Source organism: Papaver somniferum, chromosome 5, assembly GCF_003573695.1.
Source record: "Papaver somniferum cultivar HN1 chromosome 5, ASM357369v1, whole genome shotgun sequence".
Classification (NCBI taxonomy): Eukaryota; Viridiplantae; Streptophyta; class Magnoliopsida; order Ranunculales; family Papaveraceae; genus Papaver; species Papaver somniferum.
In genome coordinates this window covers 112235418-112254912 of record NC_039362.1, presented here as the reverse complement: position 1 = coordinate 112254912, position 19495 = coordinate 112235418, and the positions used below count along the sequence as shown (strand labels likewise).

General features: G+C 38.8%; 1 protein-coding gene and 1 long non-coding RNA gene across 2 annotated transcripts; both read left to right on the top strand.

The window, feature by feature from the left end:
• The first annotated feature begins 9994 nt into the window (after positions 1 to 9994).
• LOC113277714 lies at positions 9995 to 15020 on the top strand. The gene is made up of 3 exons (XR_003325086.1): positions 9995 to 13418; positions 13525 to 13757; positions 13910 to 15020. It is a non-coding gene; the product is annotated as an uncharacterized LOC113277714 (long non-coding RNA).
• A 1278-nt stretch (positions 15021 to 16298) lies between these two features.
• Positions 16299 to 18466, top strand: LOC113279462 (protein PELPK1-like). Its single transcript, XM_026528158.1, has 2 exons — positions 16299 to 16388; positions 17681 to 18466. Exons 1-2 carry the CDS (start codon positions 16299 to 16301, stop codon positions 18464 to 18466), a joined length of 876 nt encoding a protein of 291 aa, XP_026383943.1.
• Positions 18467 to 19495: the final 1029 nt, after the last annotated feature.

Genomic DNA, 19495 nt, shown 5'->3' with positions numbered 1-19495 from the left:
TGCTTCTGAGAGGAATAACTTCAACCCATTTGGTAAAGTACTCCGTAGCAGTTATAACGTATTCATGTTGCTTTGATGATGATGGGTTGATCTTCCCGATGATGTCCAGTCCCCAGCTGTAGAAAGGCCACAGACTGCTTACTGAATGAAGGGGAACACACGGTGTATGGATGAGGTTCCCATGAACCTGGCACTTGTGGAACTTTTAAACAAATGTTGCGGAGTCGTCTTTCATAGTCGGCCAATAGTATCTTTCATGCACCTGAAGGAATAACTTCTTCTTCCCTTGATGCTCATCTTCAACATTATTGGAATTTCAGAGCCTGCCAGGTATCGTAGTAAGTCTCCTACAAAGCTTTTGAGGTATATAATGCCTTCATGAAAATTTAATCTTTTAACTCTTTTTTTACTTTGATTGCATCCCGCTTCTCTGAAGGCAGAACATTATCATGAATCTATTTGATGTATGGTTTCCGCCAATCCCCATCATGATTGATGGTTAAGACTTATAATTGATGTGGTTCTATTTGATAGTTGGTACATGATCCTTGTAGGCTCAAGATTGAGTTTCCATAGTTGGCCAGTAATATCTAAGATGTTGAAGGCGTTGATAGAGGGTCTTCACTAGTGTTTGTCCACACACCTCATCATGAACGCGTCCATGCTGTTGATGTGCTTCTTCATCTCCAAGGCATCTTGATAAGGAACCATCATGGGTTTATGAAGTATGACATTCCATGAAGCATGAAAAATTTATTTAGGTTTTTGAGGCTGATTTTCCCTTGAGAAAGCGAGCTATTGATCTCTTCAATGATCGACGCTCTCTAGTCATTGGTTTGGGTATCTTCGGTCTGCGAGAGCCATGTTGACGTCATGGTTCGTCTTCTCACTGCCAGGGTTTCTTCTAAAGCATCATCTTCAATTTAGAGGCTAAAGTAGCTAGGCAATCAACATGCTTGTTGTTATTACGGACAATGTGAACTATAGTTGCATCATCAAAGTAATTTAATAACTTATGTGCTTCTGCTCTATAAGGAGCTAGGATTACCTATTTGATAGAGTATACTCCATTCATCTGATTGAATGGTAGCTTTGAGTCGCCTCTCACCTCCGGGCGTGTTGCTCCCGCTTGCTTGGCTAATAATAACCCTATGAGGAAGGCTTCGTACTCCGATGAATTATTAGTGCACTAAAAGTCTAGCTTACATGAATGTGAAAAGACTTCGCCAGTTGGAGATACTACAACCAACCAGCTCCTTCAGTGCTGTTGTTGGGGGTGGAAGATCCATCGAAGTATAATAACCACACTTCTTTTTTGACAAAAAAAATCTCTCGAAATTCTCCAAGAATGTCTTCATGCATCGTAGTAGTGTCATCGCCTGGGAAAGCCGCTAGTAAGTCTGCCACCGCTTGTCCCTTGATTTCCCTTGGAGGAGTGCATGCTATGTCGAACTCTGGCAGTTGGAGTAGCCATTTAGCTGGACTGCATATCAGGGTCGGTTTTGAAAGCAAGAACTTGATGGGGTCGGTTTTAGACGCCAACACCACCCTGTTTGATAGTAGGTAGTTGCTGAATATCTAAATAGCGTGGATTAATGCTAAACATGCCCTTTCAGCTTTAGAGTATCTAAGATCAACATCTCTCAGCGTACGAGCGAAGTAATTGATAGGGCATTCGATCCCCTCGTCATTCTCTTGAGCAAGGAGAGCTCCAACAACAACGTCATTGGAAGAAATGTATAGGAACAACGGTCTTCCTTGCACATGAGACCTCATAACAGCAAGTAACAACAATATCTGTTGGATTCTTTGAAAGCCATCTTGTTGTGTAGCTTCCATACAAATCTTGCTCCTTTCTTCAACAAGGGAGTAAATGAAGCAACAAGCTGAGCCAAATCAGGAATTAAACTTCGGATGTACAGTTTATCTTACCCATAAAGCTTTGGAGTTCCTTCACTGTTCGTGGAGGAGGCATGGTGATAATGGTTTGCGTCATTGGTTGGATCAATTTATCGCACCACTTTTAAAAATGTTGTTTCATTGTATCTTAAGCTTCACAATGCTATTTTGCGACTTTTATAAGCGTTATTGTCAGCTTAAACGCTTTGCAACACAAATTGTAATATTTAGGTGTTACGAAGGATTTGCACTGAACTTCGTAACAATTTTTGCAACGTTTGTAAGTGTTGCAAATGTTAAACTTTAACGTTTTTAAACATTTGGCGCATGCGACTCACATGGACAATCGCATGTGCAGTCTGCACGCTTTATGGCAGCTCGACTGGACTACTTTGGCTAGTCATTGGGAGCTAAGCAGGTAAGCTATGGATGACCTAATTGGTCGATTGAAAAGAGGGATGACAGGTAGCCATCGTGAGACCTGATTGGTCAATCAGGGTAGGAGCTAGACTAGTTAGATTTTACGGCCAAAGTTGAGTGGTCGGGATCATTTTGCGACTGACTTGGGCAGTCTTGACTAACCTAAGCATAATTTTAGGCAACTCTTCCGGTCACTGGGAGTTGAAAAGATAGGCTACAAGTGATTTGATTGGTCGGTTGGAAAGAGGGGAGGCAAGTAGTTACCGTGAGACACGATTGGTCAACCACGGGAGGCGTAAAGCCTTCCATATTGGCCGACCAAGTAGCGCGGCTAGATTCCTTCCGTGACACGTAATTCCAATTTTATTAGTTTTTTTTATCCATAATTAGGATTTTATATCCGTGACTCCTTGCTTGAGTAAACTAGATTTCGACCAATATGAATCAAGATATTGTAGATATTGTGCTTCGCATCAATTTTGAGTAAAATTAGACAAATTAATGACTTCACATGCCAGTGATATCTTCACATAAATTTGAGTTCTCATGTAATTGAGTGAATTAACCAAGGTTTCTGTGTTGACACACAATTGGGAAAATATACAAGGTGACGTGCTTCTTCCAATTTAGGGAAAATAATTAAATTTTGTGTGTTGTCACAAAATTTGGAAAATAAACAAATTTTGTGCATTGGCACGAAATTGAATGAAATAAGTAAATTTTTCGTGTTAACATAAAATCGTTAAATTTGTTATTCTTGCATGTAGCATGTCGACTACCTTGTCCTGCTGGCAGCTTTGATGCTCTTGATCGGGTACCCTTGTGCATAACTTAATTAGACACTTTAGTGAATCTGTAAGGACCCTCAAACTCGTCAACGCTGTTAGATCGGTCAAGTGACGATTTAACCGATAATAACTCGATTAGTTTAACATGAACATTAATTAATAGGAATTAATCTAACAACGATTTAGGTACGAAACCGATACCATTGAATAGGTCTCGAAAAGTTATGCAGAATGGACTACTCGAACGTGTCATTAGGGTATCAGACGAAGAAGATATCATCCAAGATGTGTGAAGGGCAAAATAATCTTTTTGCCATTTGACCGTCTGAGGCAGCCCTTATCTTTTGGTCGAGTGCCTTTAGTAAATTGGGTTGGTCTTATCTAACCAAATCGGGAAGAGATATCAGACATTCATTTTCTCTTATTCTTTCTCTTTCTTCTTCTTTCTTCTTTTTCTCATCTGTTCTTCGTTTCTGCTTATTCTGTGAGTCGATTATGAGGTCGTGAATCTTCACAAATATAGGATCGAGAAGATAATAATTCTTATTACGATGATAATAATAATTCTGGTTACACAACTTTTGAATATATAGAGCACAATATTATGATAAAGCAAAGATCTTATATACTATGAAAGAATATATATTCTTAAATGAGGATAATATTAACATCCCCCCTCAAGTTGGTGCATAGATATCACACATGCCCAACTTGTCCAGAAAACTCAAGTACTTCTTGCTTGACACTCCATGTGTGAGAATATCTGCAAGTTGTTCTTCAGACCGAACCGGTGGCAGCTCAATAATGTTGTTGTCCAACTTCTCTTTGATGAAGAACCTGTCAACCTCCACATGTTTAGTACGATCATGCTGAACATGATTATGAGCAATATCACGCGCAGCTTTGTTATCACAATACAGAGTAATAGGATCCTTGAGAGGAACCCCCAAATCCTTAAGGAGAAACTTCAGCCACAAAGTTTCACAAACGCCATCTGCCATACCTCTGAATTCAGCTTCTGCACTTGATCGTGTAACAATATTTTGTTTCTTACTTCTCCAAGTAACTAAGTTACCTCCCACAAAGGTAAAGTAGCCTGCAGTAGAACGTCTGCCATCTATTTCTCCTGCATAGTCAGAATTTGTATATGCCACTACCTTTCTATAATCTTCATTTTTAGAGCATAAAATTCCTTTTCCAGGAGCAGACTTCAAATACCTCAAAATACATAAAACTGCATCCATGTGTTGTTCACCTGGATTGTGCATGAATTGACTAACAACACTCAGTGCATAAGCAAGATCTGGCCTTGTGTTAGATAGATACATCAATCTCCCCACAAGTCTTTGATATCTCCTTTTATCAGCAGGAACTTGATCAGGTTCAATGCACAAATTTACCTTTTCTTATAAAGGTGTATGGACTGGCTGACATGCCCACTTCTTTTAGCAGATCAAGAACATATTTCCTTTGTGACAAGAAAATTTCTTCACCAGATCGAGAAACTTCAATCCCAAGGAAGTATTTCAACGAACCAAGATCTTTCATTTGAAATTCCTTTGATAAGTATCTTTGCAAAGATTTCCTCTCCTCTGGATCATTTCCTGTCACCACCATATCATCTACATATATGATAAGAGCAGTAATTTTATCTTTCCTTTTCTTTATGAACAAAGTATGATCAGAATTACTCTGACGATATCCAAAGTTCCTCATAGATTTGGTGAATCTGCTAAACCAGGCCGTTGAAGATTGTTTTAGTCCATACAATGATTTGTTTAGCTCACATACCTTCTTACCATGAGATTCTGGAACTGAAATACCAGGTGGGAGCTCCATGTAAACTTCTTCAGTTAATTCACCATGCAAGAAGGCTTTCTTTACATCAAACTGCTGCAAAGGCCAATCCAAGTTTGCAGCAAGCGATAACAAGACTCGTACTGTGTTGATTTTCGCTACTGGAGAAAAAGTTTCTATATAGTCGATACCATAAGTTCGGTTGTACCCTTTAGCAACTAATCTTGCTTTATAACGTTCAATCTCACTATTTGCCTTGTATTTAATGGTGAAAATCCAACGACACCTCACAATCTTTCTTCCTTCTGGACAATCAACATAATCCCAAGTATCATTCTGTAAAAGAGCCCTCATTTCTTCTTCTATAGCTGCTCTCCATTTTGGATCAACTAATGCTTCCTACACATTGTTAGGAATAAAAACAGTAGATAGTTGATTCACGAATGCCTTATTAGCTTTAGACAAACGGTGGTGAGAGACATACTGACTCATAGGGTACTTAACCTTATTAGAGATTTCAGGTTCATATCTGGGTTTAGGAATACCTCTGTTTACACGTTGTGGAAGTTGTTTCCTTGTTTCTTCAAGAATATCCGTAGCAGACAATTGGTTCGGTGTTTCATCTTCTTGAGGTAACGTAGACTCTGGAATCTCTTCTATCATAACTCCATCTTGAATTTCTATATCATGATCCAATATTGTACTTCTTGTTTCTTCCCTTGAAGAACCTTCATCAAAATATTCTCTGACCATATCATCAGAGTTGTTAATAACAGATACATCAATTTCCGATGTATCTTCATCATAGTTAAGAGTCTGAATTTCCTTATGGTACTCCCCCTGAAGTTCAGACTCACATGAAAAATACATTGAATCTTCATGAAATACAACATCCAAAGTAACAAACATTCTTTGGTTGGAGGATGATAACAACAGTATCCCTTTTTTGTTGCTGCATATCCCACAAATACACACTTCAAAGCTCTAGGAGCCAACTTATCACGTTGGTTCTTGTGTAAATGAACATATGCTACACAACCAAACACATGAGGAGGCAAATTCGGAACAGTTGGAGCCACAACTGCTTTAGCAAGAGCTTGATGGGGTGTTTGAAACACGATGGTACTAGATGGAACTCGATTTATAAGATATGCTGCAGAAGTAAGTGCCTCACCCCAATATATCAATGACATATGTGCTTCTATCAATGAAGCACGTACCACTTACAGTAAATGACGATTCTTTCTCTCTGCTACTCCATTTTGCTGAGGCATATTAGAGCAAGTAGTTTGATGAATAATTCCGTGTCCCTCCAAATAATGTTGAAGATCAGAATCCATATATTCACCACCATTATCACTACGAAGTACTTGAATCTGTTTGTTGTACTGAGTGTTAATCATCTTATGGAACTGTTGAAACAAGGCAGTAACTTTACTTTTGTTTTTCATAAGACACACCCACGTCATCCTAGTGCAATCATCAATAAAAGTAACAAACCATCTTGAACCACCCAGAGTAGTAGTTTTAGATGGTCCCCAAACATCAGAGTGTATGATCATAAAAGGAACTGGACTCTTATTGAATGATAATGGAAAAGAAGCACGATGACTTTTTGCAAGTTCACATACTTCACAATGAAAACTAGAAACATCAATTTTTGCAAACAAACTAGGAAATAATTTTTTCAAATAACCAAATGACGCATGTCCCAGTCGTCGATGCCATAACAAAATTTGAGATTTTTGTCTCTCCCCCTCATAACCATCAGCAAGAAGAGTTTGACGCAGCTTATCCGAACTACTAGACACCAAATCCAGATAATATAGTTTCCCACGCTTAACACCATAACCAATCGTTTGCTTCGTTTTGATGTCCTTAAAAACACAACAGTCAGGCCAAAATATTACTACACAATGTAAAGTATTAGTTATTTGGGAAACTGATAGGAGATTACAGTCTAATGTAGGAACTACTAAGACAGAATCTAAGTTTAAAGTTTCAGTGAGAGATATTGACCCTTCACCAGTAATTGGAGCTTGTGAGCCATTTGCAGTAGAGACTGTTTTTTGTAAGATTGATTTAAGGGAAGAGATTTTTTTAGAATCACATGTCATATGGTCTATGGCACTAGAATCAACTACCCATGAATTATTCGAAACAAGTAAGAAACATTTAAAACCTTACCATCGTTACCTGCCCTTGCTACTGATGCAGATGTTACCATGGAATCCTTTCCTTTCTTTGTTGAAGCCATTTGAGCACCAGAATTTTTCTTTGTCTCCTTCTTCCTCTCAAGATGTTGATCCCACCAATCTGGATATCCAACCAGCTCGAAACACATGGTCAATTGTATGTCCAGATTGATTACAATGTGTACACTTAAGTGACGACTTGTCAACCTCAGTCTTTGAGTATCTCTGAAAAGACCCTTTTTGATTGTACCGGTTTCGAGTTGCCATAGTATCAGGTTCAACTTCTTCTGATTCTTTTTCCATCGTTGTACGTCGAATGGATTCACGACGAACAAGTGCATAACATGATTCTAATTCAGGAATAAGATCCTTTCTCAAGATTTCACCACGGATCTTCTCAAAGCTTTCATCTAATTCAGCAAGGAAGATATGCACCCTTAGGCGCTGAATTGATTTTTGATAGGCTTCAATATCATTTGGATTCTCCATAACCACCTTGTCACGATGATCCAGCTCTCCAAAGATTTCAGTTACTTCCCCATAATAAATCGAGAGTGCTCTGCCATTTTGTTTTGCCGAAAACGCTCGTCGATTTAGAGTAAATACCTGCATCTCATCATCTCCATCATAAAAGGCTTTAGATAATGCATCCCAAATCTCTCGAGCAGTAGGTAACCGAATATATCTCTTCATGATTTCTGGTGACATAGACATCAACAACCATCTCTTGACCTTTTGATTATCTGTGTACCACTTCTCATATCTTGGATCTTCCTCAGTAGTTTTTTTTGTCTTTCCCATAATAAAGGAGCTTTTTTCTTTTTCAGCGATATGCATCTCCATGATTTGTGACCACAAATCATAGTTTGTTTCATCAAGAACAATCCCTGCCTTGAATGCTGCACCTTCAGATTGAACGATAATAGGAGCAGATTTGTTTTCCATCCGCTCTTTTTCTTTTGGTTTATTTTGGTTAGATGATTCTGATCACTACCCATGATTCAAGAACCCTAGCTCATAGATACCATCTTCACAAATATAGGATCGAGAAGATAATAATACTTATTATGATGATAGTGATAATTATGGTTACACATCTCTTGAATATATAGAGCACAATATTATGATAAAGCAAAGATCCTATATACTAGGAAAGAATATATATATTCTTAAATGAGGATAATATTAACATAACCACAACGCTAACGGCGGAAACATGTGCCGCAGTGATAGCAACCAGAGCAACAAATGAAATAAATTGGACTAAAGTCATATGACGGACTCGGAAAATCTCGTGCACTTCATTAAAACTCCAAAGGAAGCTCCATGGTATATCTCTGCAATGATTGAAGAAATCATACATCGAATGCGTCAAATCCCATGTTGTGTTATTCAACATAATTATAGAGAAAGAAACCAAGCAGCGGATGGACTGACAAACTTTGCAGCTGACGGCTGCCAAGCGAGAAACCTATCACCATCAATTTGGGAACAAACGAATCCGGTTTTTCTTAACCAAATTCTTTTGAGCGACTCTATGGGAATCACATTTCCACGTGTAATCTTTCTTTATAATAAGGGACCCAAATCGCCACATGTCAGCACCACAATCATACTTAATTTTGGTGAAGCCATGTCAGCACTAACTATCCCTGTCATCGCTTTTTGATTGGCTCCTCTGATAAGACACTATAACCCCGAAAGGTTAAGTCACAATACACTCGGCTAACCCAATTGTCACCATTGTTACTAACAAATACGAAAATATAGATACGAAAAGATAAATACGAAAAGATATATCGTATACTAACCGTCACAATCCATGCGGTCTCAAATCTTAACCTTTGAGGATATAACATCGTTTGGTAACAGACTAACACTATATATTCATGCGCATACCACAACACAACTAACAAATTCATCCTTCCATTCCCAAATTCCAGAATAATGGCCGACGATAGAAGATGCAAAGGAATCAGGGAAGATTTATCCTAACAGATCTTATGGGTACACCGACAGTGAAGATTTTAGGCAGATATTATTCCCAAAGGAATCGGGGAAGTAATTATTGACGCATGGATAAATTGGTCACATATGTGGAATCATTTCAAAATTTTCAACCTTACTGAGAATGGACTTCCCATACGTATCTGCCTCGGAAGCCTATTTGCAAATATATAACTTTAATATTCAGTTTAGAGATCCAAGTGAACAAGAAATCATATTTCGCGACTGAGAAAACTTTGCCAACGTGTTCAAACGAACATTTCCTGAACATACAAAGATCACGCAGTGGAAAACAGGCAAAGCCGGTGCCCCATGTACATCCATCTTTGGTTACGGAAACATCTAAGGAAGACAAAAGGAGCCAGAACCTTAATTAACCAAAAGAAGACAAATTCATTGGAAGAACTGGATGATGTTTTAACCTAATTGAATCTGAAGTCGGATGTACAACGAAAAAAAAGGTGAGTTTGCTTTGCGCGTCGAATTTCGGGAGAGTCCTACTCGACGTAGTAAAAGGAACCGACAGCAGATACCCTACATCTCCAAGTAGCCAAGGATACAAATTAGAAGATCACAACGGCTACCAAATATTAGTTATATAAAACACCAAATTTGTTAAAAGTATTTTTTACCCGACATCTATTGTGATGACAAATAGAGGGAGTTTTTTACATCACAGTTTAGCATAAATATGTTTTGCGGAGCAGTGTTAAGCATATTAATTGTGGAAAATTTGGTACCACAAACCATTTAGACACTCCTGGTACGTATGCACCATTTAGACACTCCTGGTGCAATTTAGTTGGTTTTTATTTTATTGCATGCTTCAAAAAAGAAAAGAAATAGAGAAAAACTCACTAGTCAAAAGTTTTTCCCCAAAACCCTGCAGTCCCCTTATTTCTCAAAATCGGTCGGTCACTCACTCCTCGTCTCCGCAGCAAAATCCATTTCATCTCAAAAACCTAATCTCTTCTTCTACTTCTGCCATTAATACTGTTAAGATCATTTGTTCTACAGTAGGGGGTTTGAAATGGGTAACTTTAATATGCTTCCGGGAGATATCATCTTCAACATCTTCACACGTTTACCAACAGAATCAGTTTTAGACTGCAAGTTGGTCTCAAAATCTTGGAGTAGAGTTATTAATCATCAATCGTTTTCTCAATCTCACTTAAATCACTGCCTTAACAGTCTTGATTCTGCTGGTAAGTTTACTTTTCTTTTTCTGAATGACAATCCAATCTATGCATACAGACAGTTTCATTATTTGGAATTTTATGATGAGAATTCTTCTTCAGAGGAACAACCCTGCCATAGAGTTACAAGAATGAAACTAAACCCTGCTCCCTTTATGTATTATGATTTTGCTGGTTCCTGTAATGGTTTAGTTTGTCTAAATGGATGCCATGATAATGAGAGGGTGAATTATGAACCAGTTTATATCTGTAATCCCATCACCAGAGAATGTGTGTTTCTCCCGGAATTTGAGAGAACAGATGATCGTGGTCAACAGTTGGAGACTGGATTCGGTTACGTTTCTTCGACTAATGAGTACAAGATTGTTAGAATGTACAGCTTGTTGAAAGAACCCACTTTTGTACATGTTGAGATGTACACACTTAGCAGTGGCAAGGGATGGAGAAACACAGGGGAGAAATTCGACAAAGGCCTGGATTTGTTTATTTAATACCCACGGTTTGCTTCTGAATGAATCTCTTTATTGGGAGTTTAAAACTGGTGAAGTTGTGGCTTTTGATTTGGCTAATGAAACTTTTGCCAATATACCTACTGCTTTTCCCGCTGATTGGCATTTTAAACTTGGGGTTTTGGGGGGTTATTTGTCGGCTACCCACTATGATAAAGATTCAAATACTTCTGATATATTTCTATTGAAGAAGGAGGAGGAGGATGGGTCATTGAGTTGGATTAAAGAACTCAGTTTAAGCAACACGAATGCATATGAATCTCTTGCCCTCATGAGTAGGGGTACAGTTTTATGTCGCTCCAAGACGAAGGTTCAAAGATATGACCTAAATTCTTCATCTTCAAAACTGCTTGTGGATTTTGGCAGGGATAAGTGTATATTTCAAGCAATCCCACATATGAACACCTTGGTTTCATTAAAAGCATTAGGAGAAGAAAATACAAAAACAATGGAAATGGTTGACGTACCAAGAGAGGTAGCATTTCAAAATAGGGGTGATGTGTTGTATCAAGGGTGTAGGCTGCAGTAGGAAGGAATGTATCTGCCCGTGACTACATTTAATATGGCAATATTCCTTTTGAATTTGGGCCTTACACGTAAAGTACTATTTCATGTTTATCTTCTTTATTTTTGAGTTTGCAAATTGGAGTTTAGCTATCTTCTTTGGCTATTTGTGCTTCATTTTCTATCACTGTCTTTAACGTGATGCATATATTATATTTACTTTTGTGTTTGGTGAGTTTTACAGGAGAGTGAGGTTACAACTTAGAGGCACATACAGTATATCGGCAGTTAGACACTTTATTCACTAGCAAATAAGTGCGTATATAAATAGTTGGTACACCCACTTCACGCCTGCTTTTATGGAACTGTACATCTGCGAACTCTGTACTTAGGTTCTCTGTTATTGCTATTACATGTGAATTCTTGTTATTAGTTGTACTGATATATGCTTACGAACTCAGTGCTTTGGTTAATGACTTGCATTCATCCAGCATTCTAGATTGGGTTTCAAATATTGTTAGAGTACATCTTGAGCATCTCTCTTGATAGCTACTTCTCTCTGTATGTTTTAAGTTTTCTCTTCTCTTTCACACTCAAAGCACTTGGGATAATTTGCTTCATCAGAATGGTTGCATCTGGTTCTGCACTTTTAGCTGGAATCAATTAGCGTAATACCAGCCTCCTCAATATCTAAATGATTCAACACATTGAATTTTGGTGCAGTTGTTAAGATAGTTACCAATTCTTTATAAACTAGTTTCCTCAGACATGTTTCATTTTATGATATATACAGTATTTGTCTGGATCCCGCCCAAGCAGATTTGATTTATTTAATGGTAGTTGGTAGATTAAGGTTACAAGTTAGAGGAATACATCATTATATGACCCAACTCGCCCAGTCTGACAGTGTGCCACAACCATTTTGCATGGTTGAATATAAAGATATTGATATATAAACTAGAATGGGTCAGTCCCTGTACCAACCAGCAAGAATTATGCTTTTACACTGTATTAACTGCAATTGAGCTAATTGTCTGTTTTTTCTATGCTACACTTCATTTCCTTCCACAAGACAAGGCTCAATTCTAGCTAGGCTCCTTGCACCATACTACTGGGAATAAGAACAAATAATATTTCTGTTAGCAGCAAGGACTTAGGCTTCTTTGACTGAGAGGATGAGTGCATGTATAAATTGTTGATGTACTCGCTTTGCGCCTGCCTGTACGGAACTGATGTCTGCCTGCCTGTACGGAACCGATGTCTGCAAACCGTGTACTTAGGTTCTCTAATATTGCTAATACAGACATACAGTAGAATTCTTGTTATTAGTCGTACTTGTATATGCGCTTTTGTTAAAGACTTGGATTCACCTAACATTTTAGATTGAATTCCAAATATTGTTGTACATCTTGAGCATCTCTCTTTAAAGCTACTTCTTTCCATCTGTTTTTAGTTTTCTCTTTACTTTCACGGCCAAAGCACTTGTAATATTTTTCTTCTTCAGAATGTTTGCATCTGGTTCCTTACCGTTACCAGCAACCAATTAGTGCAATACCAGCCTCCTCAGTATCCGTAGGATTCAACACATTGAACTTTGGTTTAGTTGTTAGCATAGTCATCTATTCCTTCTACATTTGTTTCCTCATCATTTTAGGATAGATATAGTGTCTGTCTGGATCCCACCCAAGCAGATTTAGATTTGGGCATGGTACTACTTCCATTTGTTGCAGGAGATTCCACCCCATTGTATGCTCCCTGAAGGAAGTTAATTGCTATACTGTATCTGGTTCTGCATCCTTGAAAGTTACCTGCAGTTAGATTATTCAGTTCCGCGTCTCTGTATGATGTGGACATATTTTCTGGATCTTACCCAAGCAGTTATTGCTGAAAAATTTGGTAAAGGCCAACTCTGGTTTTAGTCACACACAGTACTGTATGTGGCTTAAGGTCGAGTCAGAATTACAACTGCAACTGACTTCTTGTTACTCCCTGATTCTGGAGCAAGTTTAAATCTCTCCCAATTGTGAGACTCAGACGACTACTTATGATGCTTTGGGAGTAAATCTGCAGATTAATCTCAGCCCTGGGCATCTTATCAATGGAGTAAGTTACTTACATTTTTTGTTACTTTTCTTATTTTGTTGGTCCAACGCAACTGTGGGACCCTTGAAGCAATATTGAGAAAGATGTTTTTTTTTTGTTGCTGAAGAGATTATTTTTGCTTCGGGTGCCATGGATGAGCTAACAAAAGGCTTACAAAAGACCTTAGTGATGTTCGAGGTTGTAACATTTGATGCTGGGGAAGCAGAAATACGATGCTGCCACACAGTTTGTTGAGGGAGAAGGCGTAAAAAAGCTTCCTATGATGCTGATGATGTTTAGGATCATCAGTTCACTTATGAAGTCATGAGTGAATCTGAAAAGGACAAAAAGAGAGGCATGGTAAGAGACTTCATTTCATCCTCAAATTCACTTACCTGCAATGTGGAATTAGTAACCTTTTATTTCACTTTAAAGATCTCATTATGCATTTAGTTGTAAATTTAGTGAAACTACAAGAGAACCTGATTTTAATTGTGGGTATGTTTTTCCAGGGTCAAAACATATGGAGAATGGACTGATAATGGATCACTGCCCAATTATCTATTTGCTTACCTGAAGACATGTTCAATCCATGGGTATGTTTCCGTGTTGCTAGAGTTTTTCTGTTGAACTATCTAGTTTCTTATGCATGTTGGTGATGATCATTAAAGCAACCATACAACTTGTTTAGTTAATATCTAGTTTCTAGGCAGCAACTTAAACAGACAGAACCATGTGTTTCACGATTAAACATCTTCTTCTTGAACATATTAATCATAAGAAAACCAAACGACTTGAGTCAGGCTTAATTGATTCCTACCTAATCTGGCGGCTTGGAAATTATTATACAGACACACACAATCTATATTGCGGGAGCCAAAATCTGAGCTCTTTATAAGATTGAATAGATTTCTTAAGATAAAAAGAGCAACCGCCAAACACATCTGTTATTTGCTTTACTCTTTTCTTTAAATTCCTTCACAAGATTGTATAGAGTCTATCTCAGATTAAGTGAGTAACTGTGTCGTGGTTTAAAGGTCCCGAGTTGTATATTTATCACTATGGATGTGAGATCCGTTTATGGAGGCTTGAAAATAACTGCAGTAGTCCTGCTGGGCTTTTGGATTTCACTTTCCAAGCAATTGTTACTGATCATCTTACTGATTGAAAAGCTGCTTTTCAACTCACCATGTGAAGTTGCCAACTTGAAGGCATGTGTGGTTTGTCCAGTGAGTATTGCTCTCAGCTCCAACCAGAAGATCAAACCCTGCCAATATCAAGGCTGAATACTAGTTCAGAAGTTTTGAATCAATGCAACAGAAGATCACAAAGAAGGGATGGATCTAGTTCGGGTTCTCTGTGTCTTTGTCGAGTAACTTACGGAAGCTGAATAATAACAAGTGTCCGCAATTTAATAGTAGTATGATCGTGAGGCGCCACTTCTAGGCACACACTAGTGACTTGTACGGCCACAAGTTTCATACAGGATGCATCTGGCATGTTTCTCAGGAAGATTATTATTCATGCCTTCATGAGAGGGTAGTTACCTTGGATTTTCTGGTAAGCCTCTCTCCTTCATATTCAATTTAAAGATTACTTTAGATAGACCAATTTCTCAGGAGATCGTCTTGCTAGAAAAGGTGTTGCTCTTGGCAACTGGGACAACTTTGTCTTTGAAATATAATGTTAAGCTTTATAGTCCTTTTTCTGTTTTAGTTTGACATTCATTAGATATCTTCACTCGATGAATATTCTAAGTATTGTTGTTTTTTACCCCCTATAAGCTGCTTACCATTTGCAGTAAATTTGTGTTAATCACCATTTTGTTGCACTTTAATTTTCTTGGTGGTTTGAATCCTTGGTCTTAAGTTTAACATCCCATATCATTGGGTATGTCTTAGATAGTTCATCAGTGGGCTAGAGAACTGTGAAAGCAACATAGATAGAGCAATATAAAATTCAGGAAGGACATTACCCCTTTGCAAATCTATCATTAACAATACCAACAATATATCAAACTGAAAAAAACTAGAGCAACAGAGATGAATTAATTTTGTAGTTCTCAACTCCCTAAGCAGAATCTGCAGGCCGATAGCAGGCCAGAGTAAGATCATCCTCGAGATGCAAGGAATCCCACTGAATCTCTTTGGTAAGCAGAATCTGCATGCGGATAGCAGGCCAAAGTAAGATCATCCTCAAGATCCAAGGAATCCCATCCACCCATCTTTCTGAACTTCTCAGGATACTCTGCAATGTCTCTCACTAAGACACGCCAGTCTACTTTTGATTCGTTAACATAGAACTTGACGTCTCCAAAATCAAGACGACGTTTTATGTCAGTGAGAAATATGGAGGGAACCGAAGAAATTTATACACCAAGGGTGAAGTCTTCAAATACGATTGTCATGTCTATTTCATCAGATTGACGGTGTGTCAGATTAACAATCTCTACGTCGCGCAGTCGGATCACAAAGAAAGGTAGTTCTTTTAGAATCACAACTATGGCAGATTTTGTCAGGGCATGGGTGACTGATTCAGGTGAAGAAACCCCATGAATTTCACAGTTCTCTAGCGCCTGGTAATGTATCGGAAATCTAGTCCCGCAAGTCCGATGATTTTCTCCAACTTTGCGGGCAAAGTTTACTAATTCTTCGTCACGACGCCAGGTTCGCCGGCCTTTCTCAAGGTCAGCTGAGAGCAGAAAGACTTGGATATCCTCAGTCTTTTCTCCCAACACCATGATGGGGCGATGCAAGCAGAATAGCAGAGCAGGAGGATGCACCCAGCTCACGCCTAGTTGCACCAAAGACTCTCTTACGTTCGGAAACATGAGATCCACCTGAAACTCTGAACCTCAGGTGATTCGGAAACTGTTTACATGGGCCTCAAGGGTACAAGAAAATGCTGCTCCGCTGGGAAGGAACATCATGGCGTCAGTTAACTGCAAAGGATCTTCATGCATCCGTAGCTTCTTGGGATCAAAACGACTTGGTGGGAATGCAAAAGACTTCGAGAGGTCGACATAGTCTGCTGTCCTAGACTGACGCCCGGATAATCTCCTGGCAGGCCTGTACCTTATAAAGTGAGCGAGATGTGCCTGCTTCACCCTAATCTCCTCATCTGTAACATGATGAATCTCAAACTTGGGAAAGGCGGTTACACTTGAGATTCGATCAGAATTCGGCTCCGAGGATTGGGAGATAGACATCGATGAACAATTACCGGATTAGAAGCAATAATACGCAGAGAGATGAAACAAAAAAATTACTTTGGGATTTTGTTTGCCTTGTATGATTTTGTTTTTATACCTTTCTTACTTTCCTTTATATGCAGTAGTGTTGAGATTATTAGTCCCACATTGTTTGGGCAATCTAAGATCCTTCAGTTTATAACTCTATAAGCCACTCCACTCATTGCCAATTGGTTTTGAGTTGGATGCCGTATTCTAACATGGTATTAGAGCAGGCTATTTGCGATGAGTCATTTGACCGCGCCTTTACTCCGCGTCACCCGATTTATTGTTCACGTGTTAGATCCAACAAGGCTGAACGTGAGGAGGCGTGTGGCGTGTTGAGATTATTAGTCCCACATTGTTTGGGCAATTTAAGATGCTGAGGTTTATAACTCGATCATTAGTCCCACATTATTTGAGCAATCTAAGATCCTGCAGTTTATAACTCTATGGGTCACTCGATTATTAGTCCCACATTATTTGGGCAATCTAAGATCCTGCGGTTTATAATTCTATGGGCCACTCCACTCAATGTCAATTGGTTTTGAGGTGGATCCCCTATTCTAACAAGTAGGTTTCCCGATTTATCTTTATGACTAAACGGATACCAGTCCCTGAAACTCCCCTAAGCCAATACTTCACAAAACTCCTCAAAGCTGCTTATTACTTGCAGTATTTTTTATTTTTTTTCCGTGTTAATCACCATTTTCTTGCAGACCGAGTCTTAAGTTTAACAATATCCCATATCTCATATCTTTGTAAAGGACAGGTGAGAAGTTTAACTAATTAAACACAAGTTCGTAAAGTCTCTCCTACTTCGTTGACTTGTCATCTCACATTTCAGCTAACAATATCTAACCTATGTGCCACATAACGTATGAGGATCTTCTTATAAAAACCCGTTCATGCAAACACATCTTCAATTCATTCTCAAACCTTCTATTTTCTTTCCTTCCAGAACCATTTATAATACTAAGCTTCTTTACTTATCATCATCAGCCATGGCTGCTCATTATTTGATGTTTGTCATGATTTGTAGTTTGTTTCTTAGTCACGGCAATCAGGTAACGGTAGTTCAAGCAGCTCGTTATCTGTTGGAAACAACACCAACTGTTCTAGAGATTCCAAACTTACATTACCTAAACCTGAACTACCACCGCTACACGAGTTCCCAAATTTACCAAAGCCAGAGTTGCCGAAGATTGACATTCCGTCCTTATCGAAGCCGGAGTTGCCAACATTCCCTAAGATTGACATCCCATCTGTACCAAAACCTGAGCTGCCATCATTTCCTAAGAGTGAAATTCCATCTCTACCAAAGCTCGAATGGCCATCACTGCCTAAGACGGAAGCGGCATCTTTAACCGCGAATTCAGAGGTGCCAAAGCTTGGCGTTCCAACTTTGCCGACACCTGAATTGCCGAAATTTGAAGTGCCTACTACTCTTCCAGTGCCCGATCTACCAAAAACTCAATTGCCGAAGCCTGAAGTTCCAAACCCTGAATTGCCGAAGATGCAATTACCCAACTTTGAATTGCCAAAGCCAGAATTGCCCAAGACAGAACTGCCAAAGCCAGAATTTCCCAATCTTGAAGTGCCAAAGACTGAAGTAGCAAAACCTGAGTTGCCAAAGCTTGACGCTCCAGCGTTGACGAAACCTGAGTTGCCAAAGCTTAAGGTCCCAACTTTGCCGGACACTGAATTACCACCTCTCCCCAAGGTCCCTACCGACCTACCCAAACCTGAACTGCCATCGTTTCACAAATTGGAAATTCCAAAACTGCCAGAATTGCCTTCTCTACCAAAACCCACATTTCCTCACTCAACCAGCCCTTGATTAATTACTTTTCCCAATTGAAGTTCTTCAATCTAAGTGTGTTTACATATGTAACTTGCTTATTTTCATATTTTTCTGTAAGGTTTGGCTCATATTGATGCTGTACAACATTGTTGTTTCTTTAAGACAGTGACTAAATGCAACCCACGTTTGGATTAAATGCAACCTAGATATCATTTTTGAAATTCTGATATACTTACTTTACTTTTAAAAGTGACTAAATGCAACCTAAAAAAGTCAAGTCAAACCCAACTCATAATCCAAAACAACAACCCAATCATGCCTTCTCCATTACGGCAAGTTTATATTTAGTTTTTTTTTTCCTTTTTTTCTTCTCCACTAATGAACTGTAAACCCTAATCATAACTTATTCAATGAGTGATCCAAGTTTTGAAAATCAAGGCCAAACCCTAGATGATTCGGAAGAAAATCTTTGCTGAACTGACACACAAAGTCGTTTTGTCCTGGTTGACTTGAAGAGCCTAGAGTCGGCCAGAATGAAATTAATCATTGCCCAAATGGTCAGCTATAAATGACTGACCCTTTTATTCCTTACCGCCTATTGTTGATGTTGCAGTCATCCAAGTCTGGTCGACTTCGAATGAAAGCAATCATCCAAGTCTGGTCAACTCCGAATGAAAGCAGTCATCCAAGTCTGGTCGACCCTATGTTTTTAGATAATTTCTTTCACACTAACTTGTAGATGAGGGCAATGCTTAAGTCAATCGTTTACGAGCGACCATAAGCTGTGATAGTCTATTATTTATGGTCGACTTTAAAATTTTCTTACCGCCTATTGTTGATGTTGCAGTCATCCAAGTCTGGTCGACTCCGGATGAAAGCAGTCATCCAAGTGTGCTCGACTCCGGATGAAAGAAGTCATCCAAGTTTGGCCGAACCTATGTTTTTAGATAATTTTTCTTTCACACTAACTGGTAGATGATGACAATGCTTAAGTCAATCGTTTACGAGCGACCATAAGCTGCAATAGTTTATAATCGTTTACGAGGCATTTTGATTGATGCTTTC

What these genes read in the sequence shown, in the direction of transcription:
- LOC113279462 (XM_026528158.1), top strand. Translation starts at nt 16,299, where the DNA reads ATGCTGCTCCGCTGGGAAGGAACATCATGGCGTCAGTTAACTGCAAAG. An exon ending in CTTGGGATCAAAACGACTTG is followed by an intron (nt 16,389 to 17,680) that starts GTGGGAATGCAA and finishes TTTGTTTCTTAG; the next exon opens with TCACGGCAATCAGGTAACGG.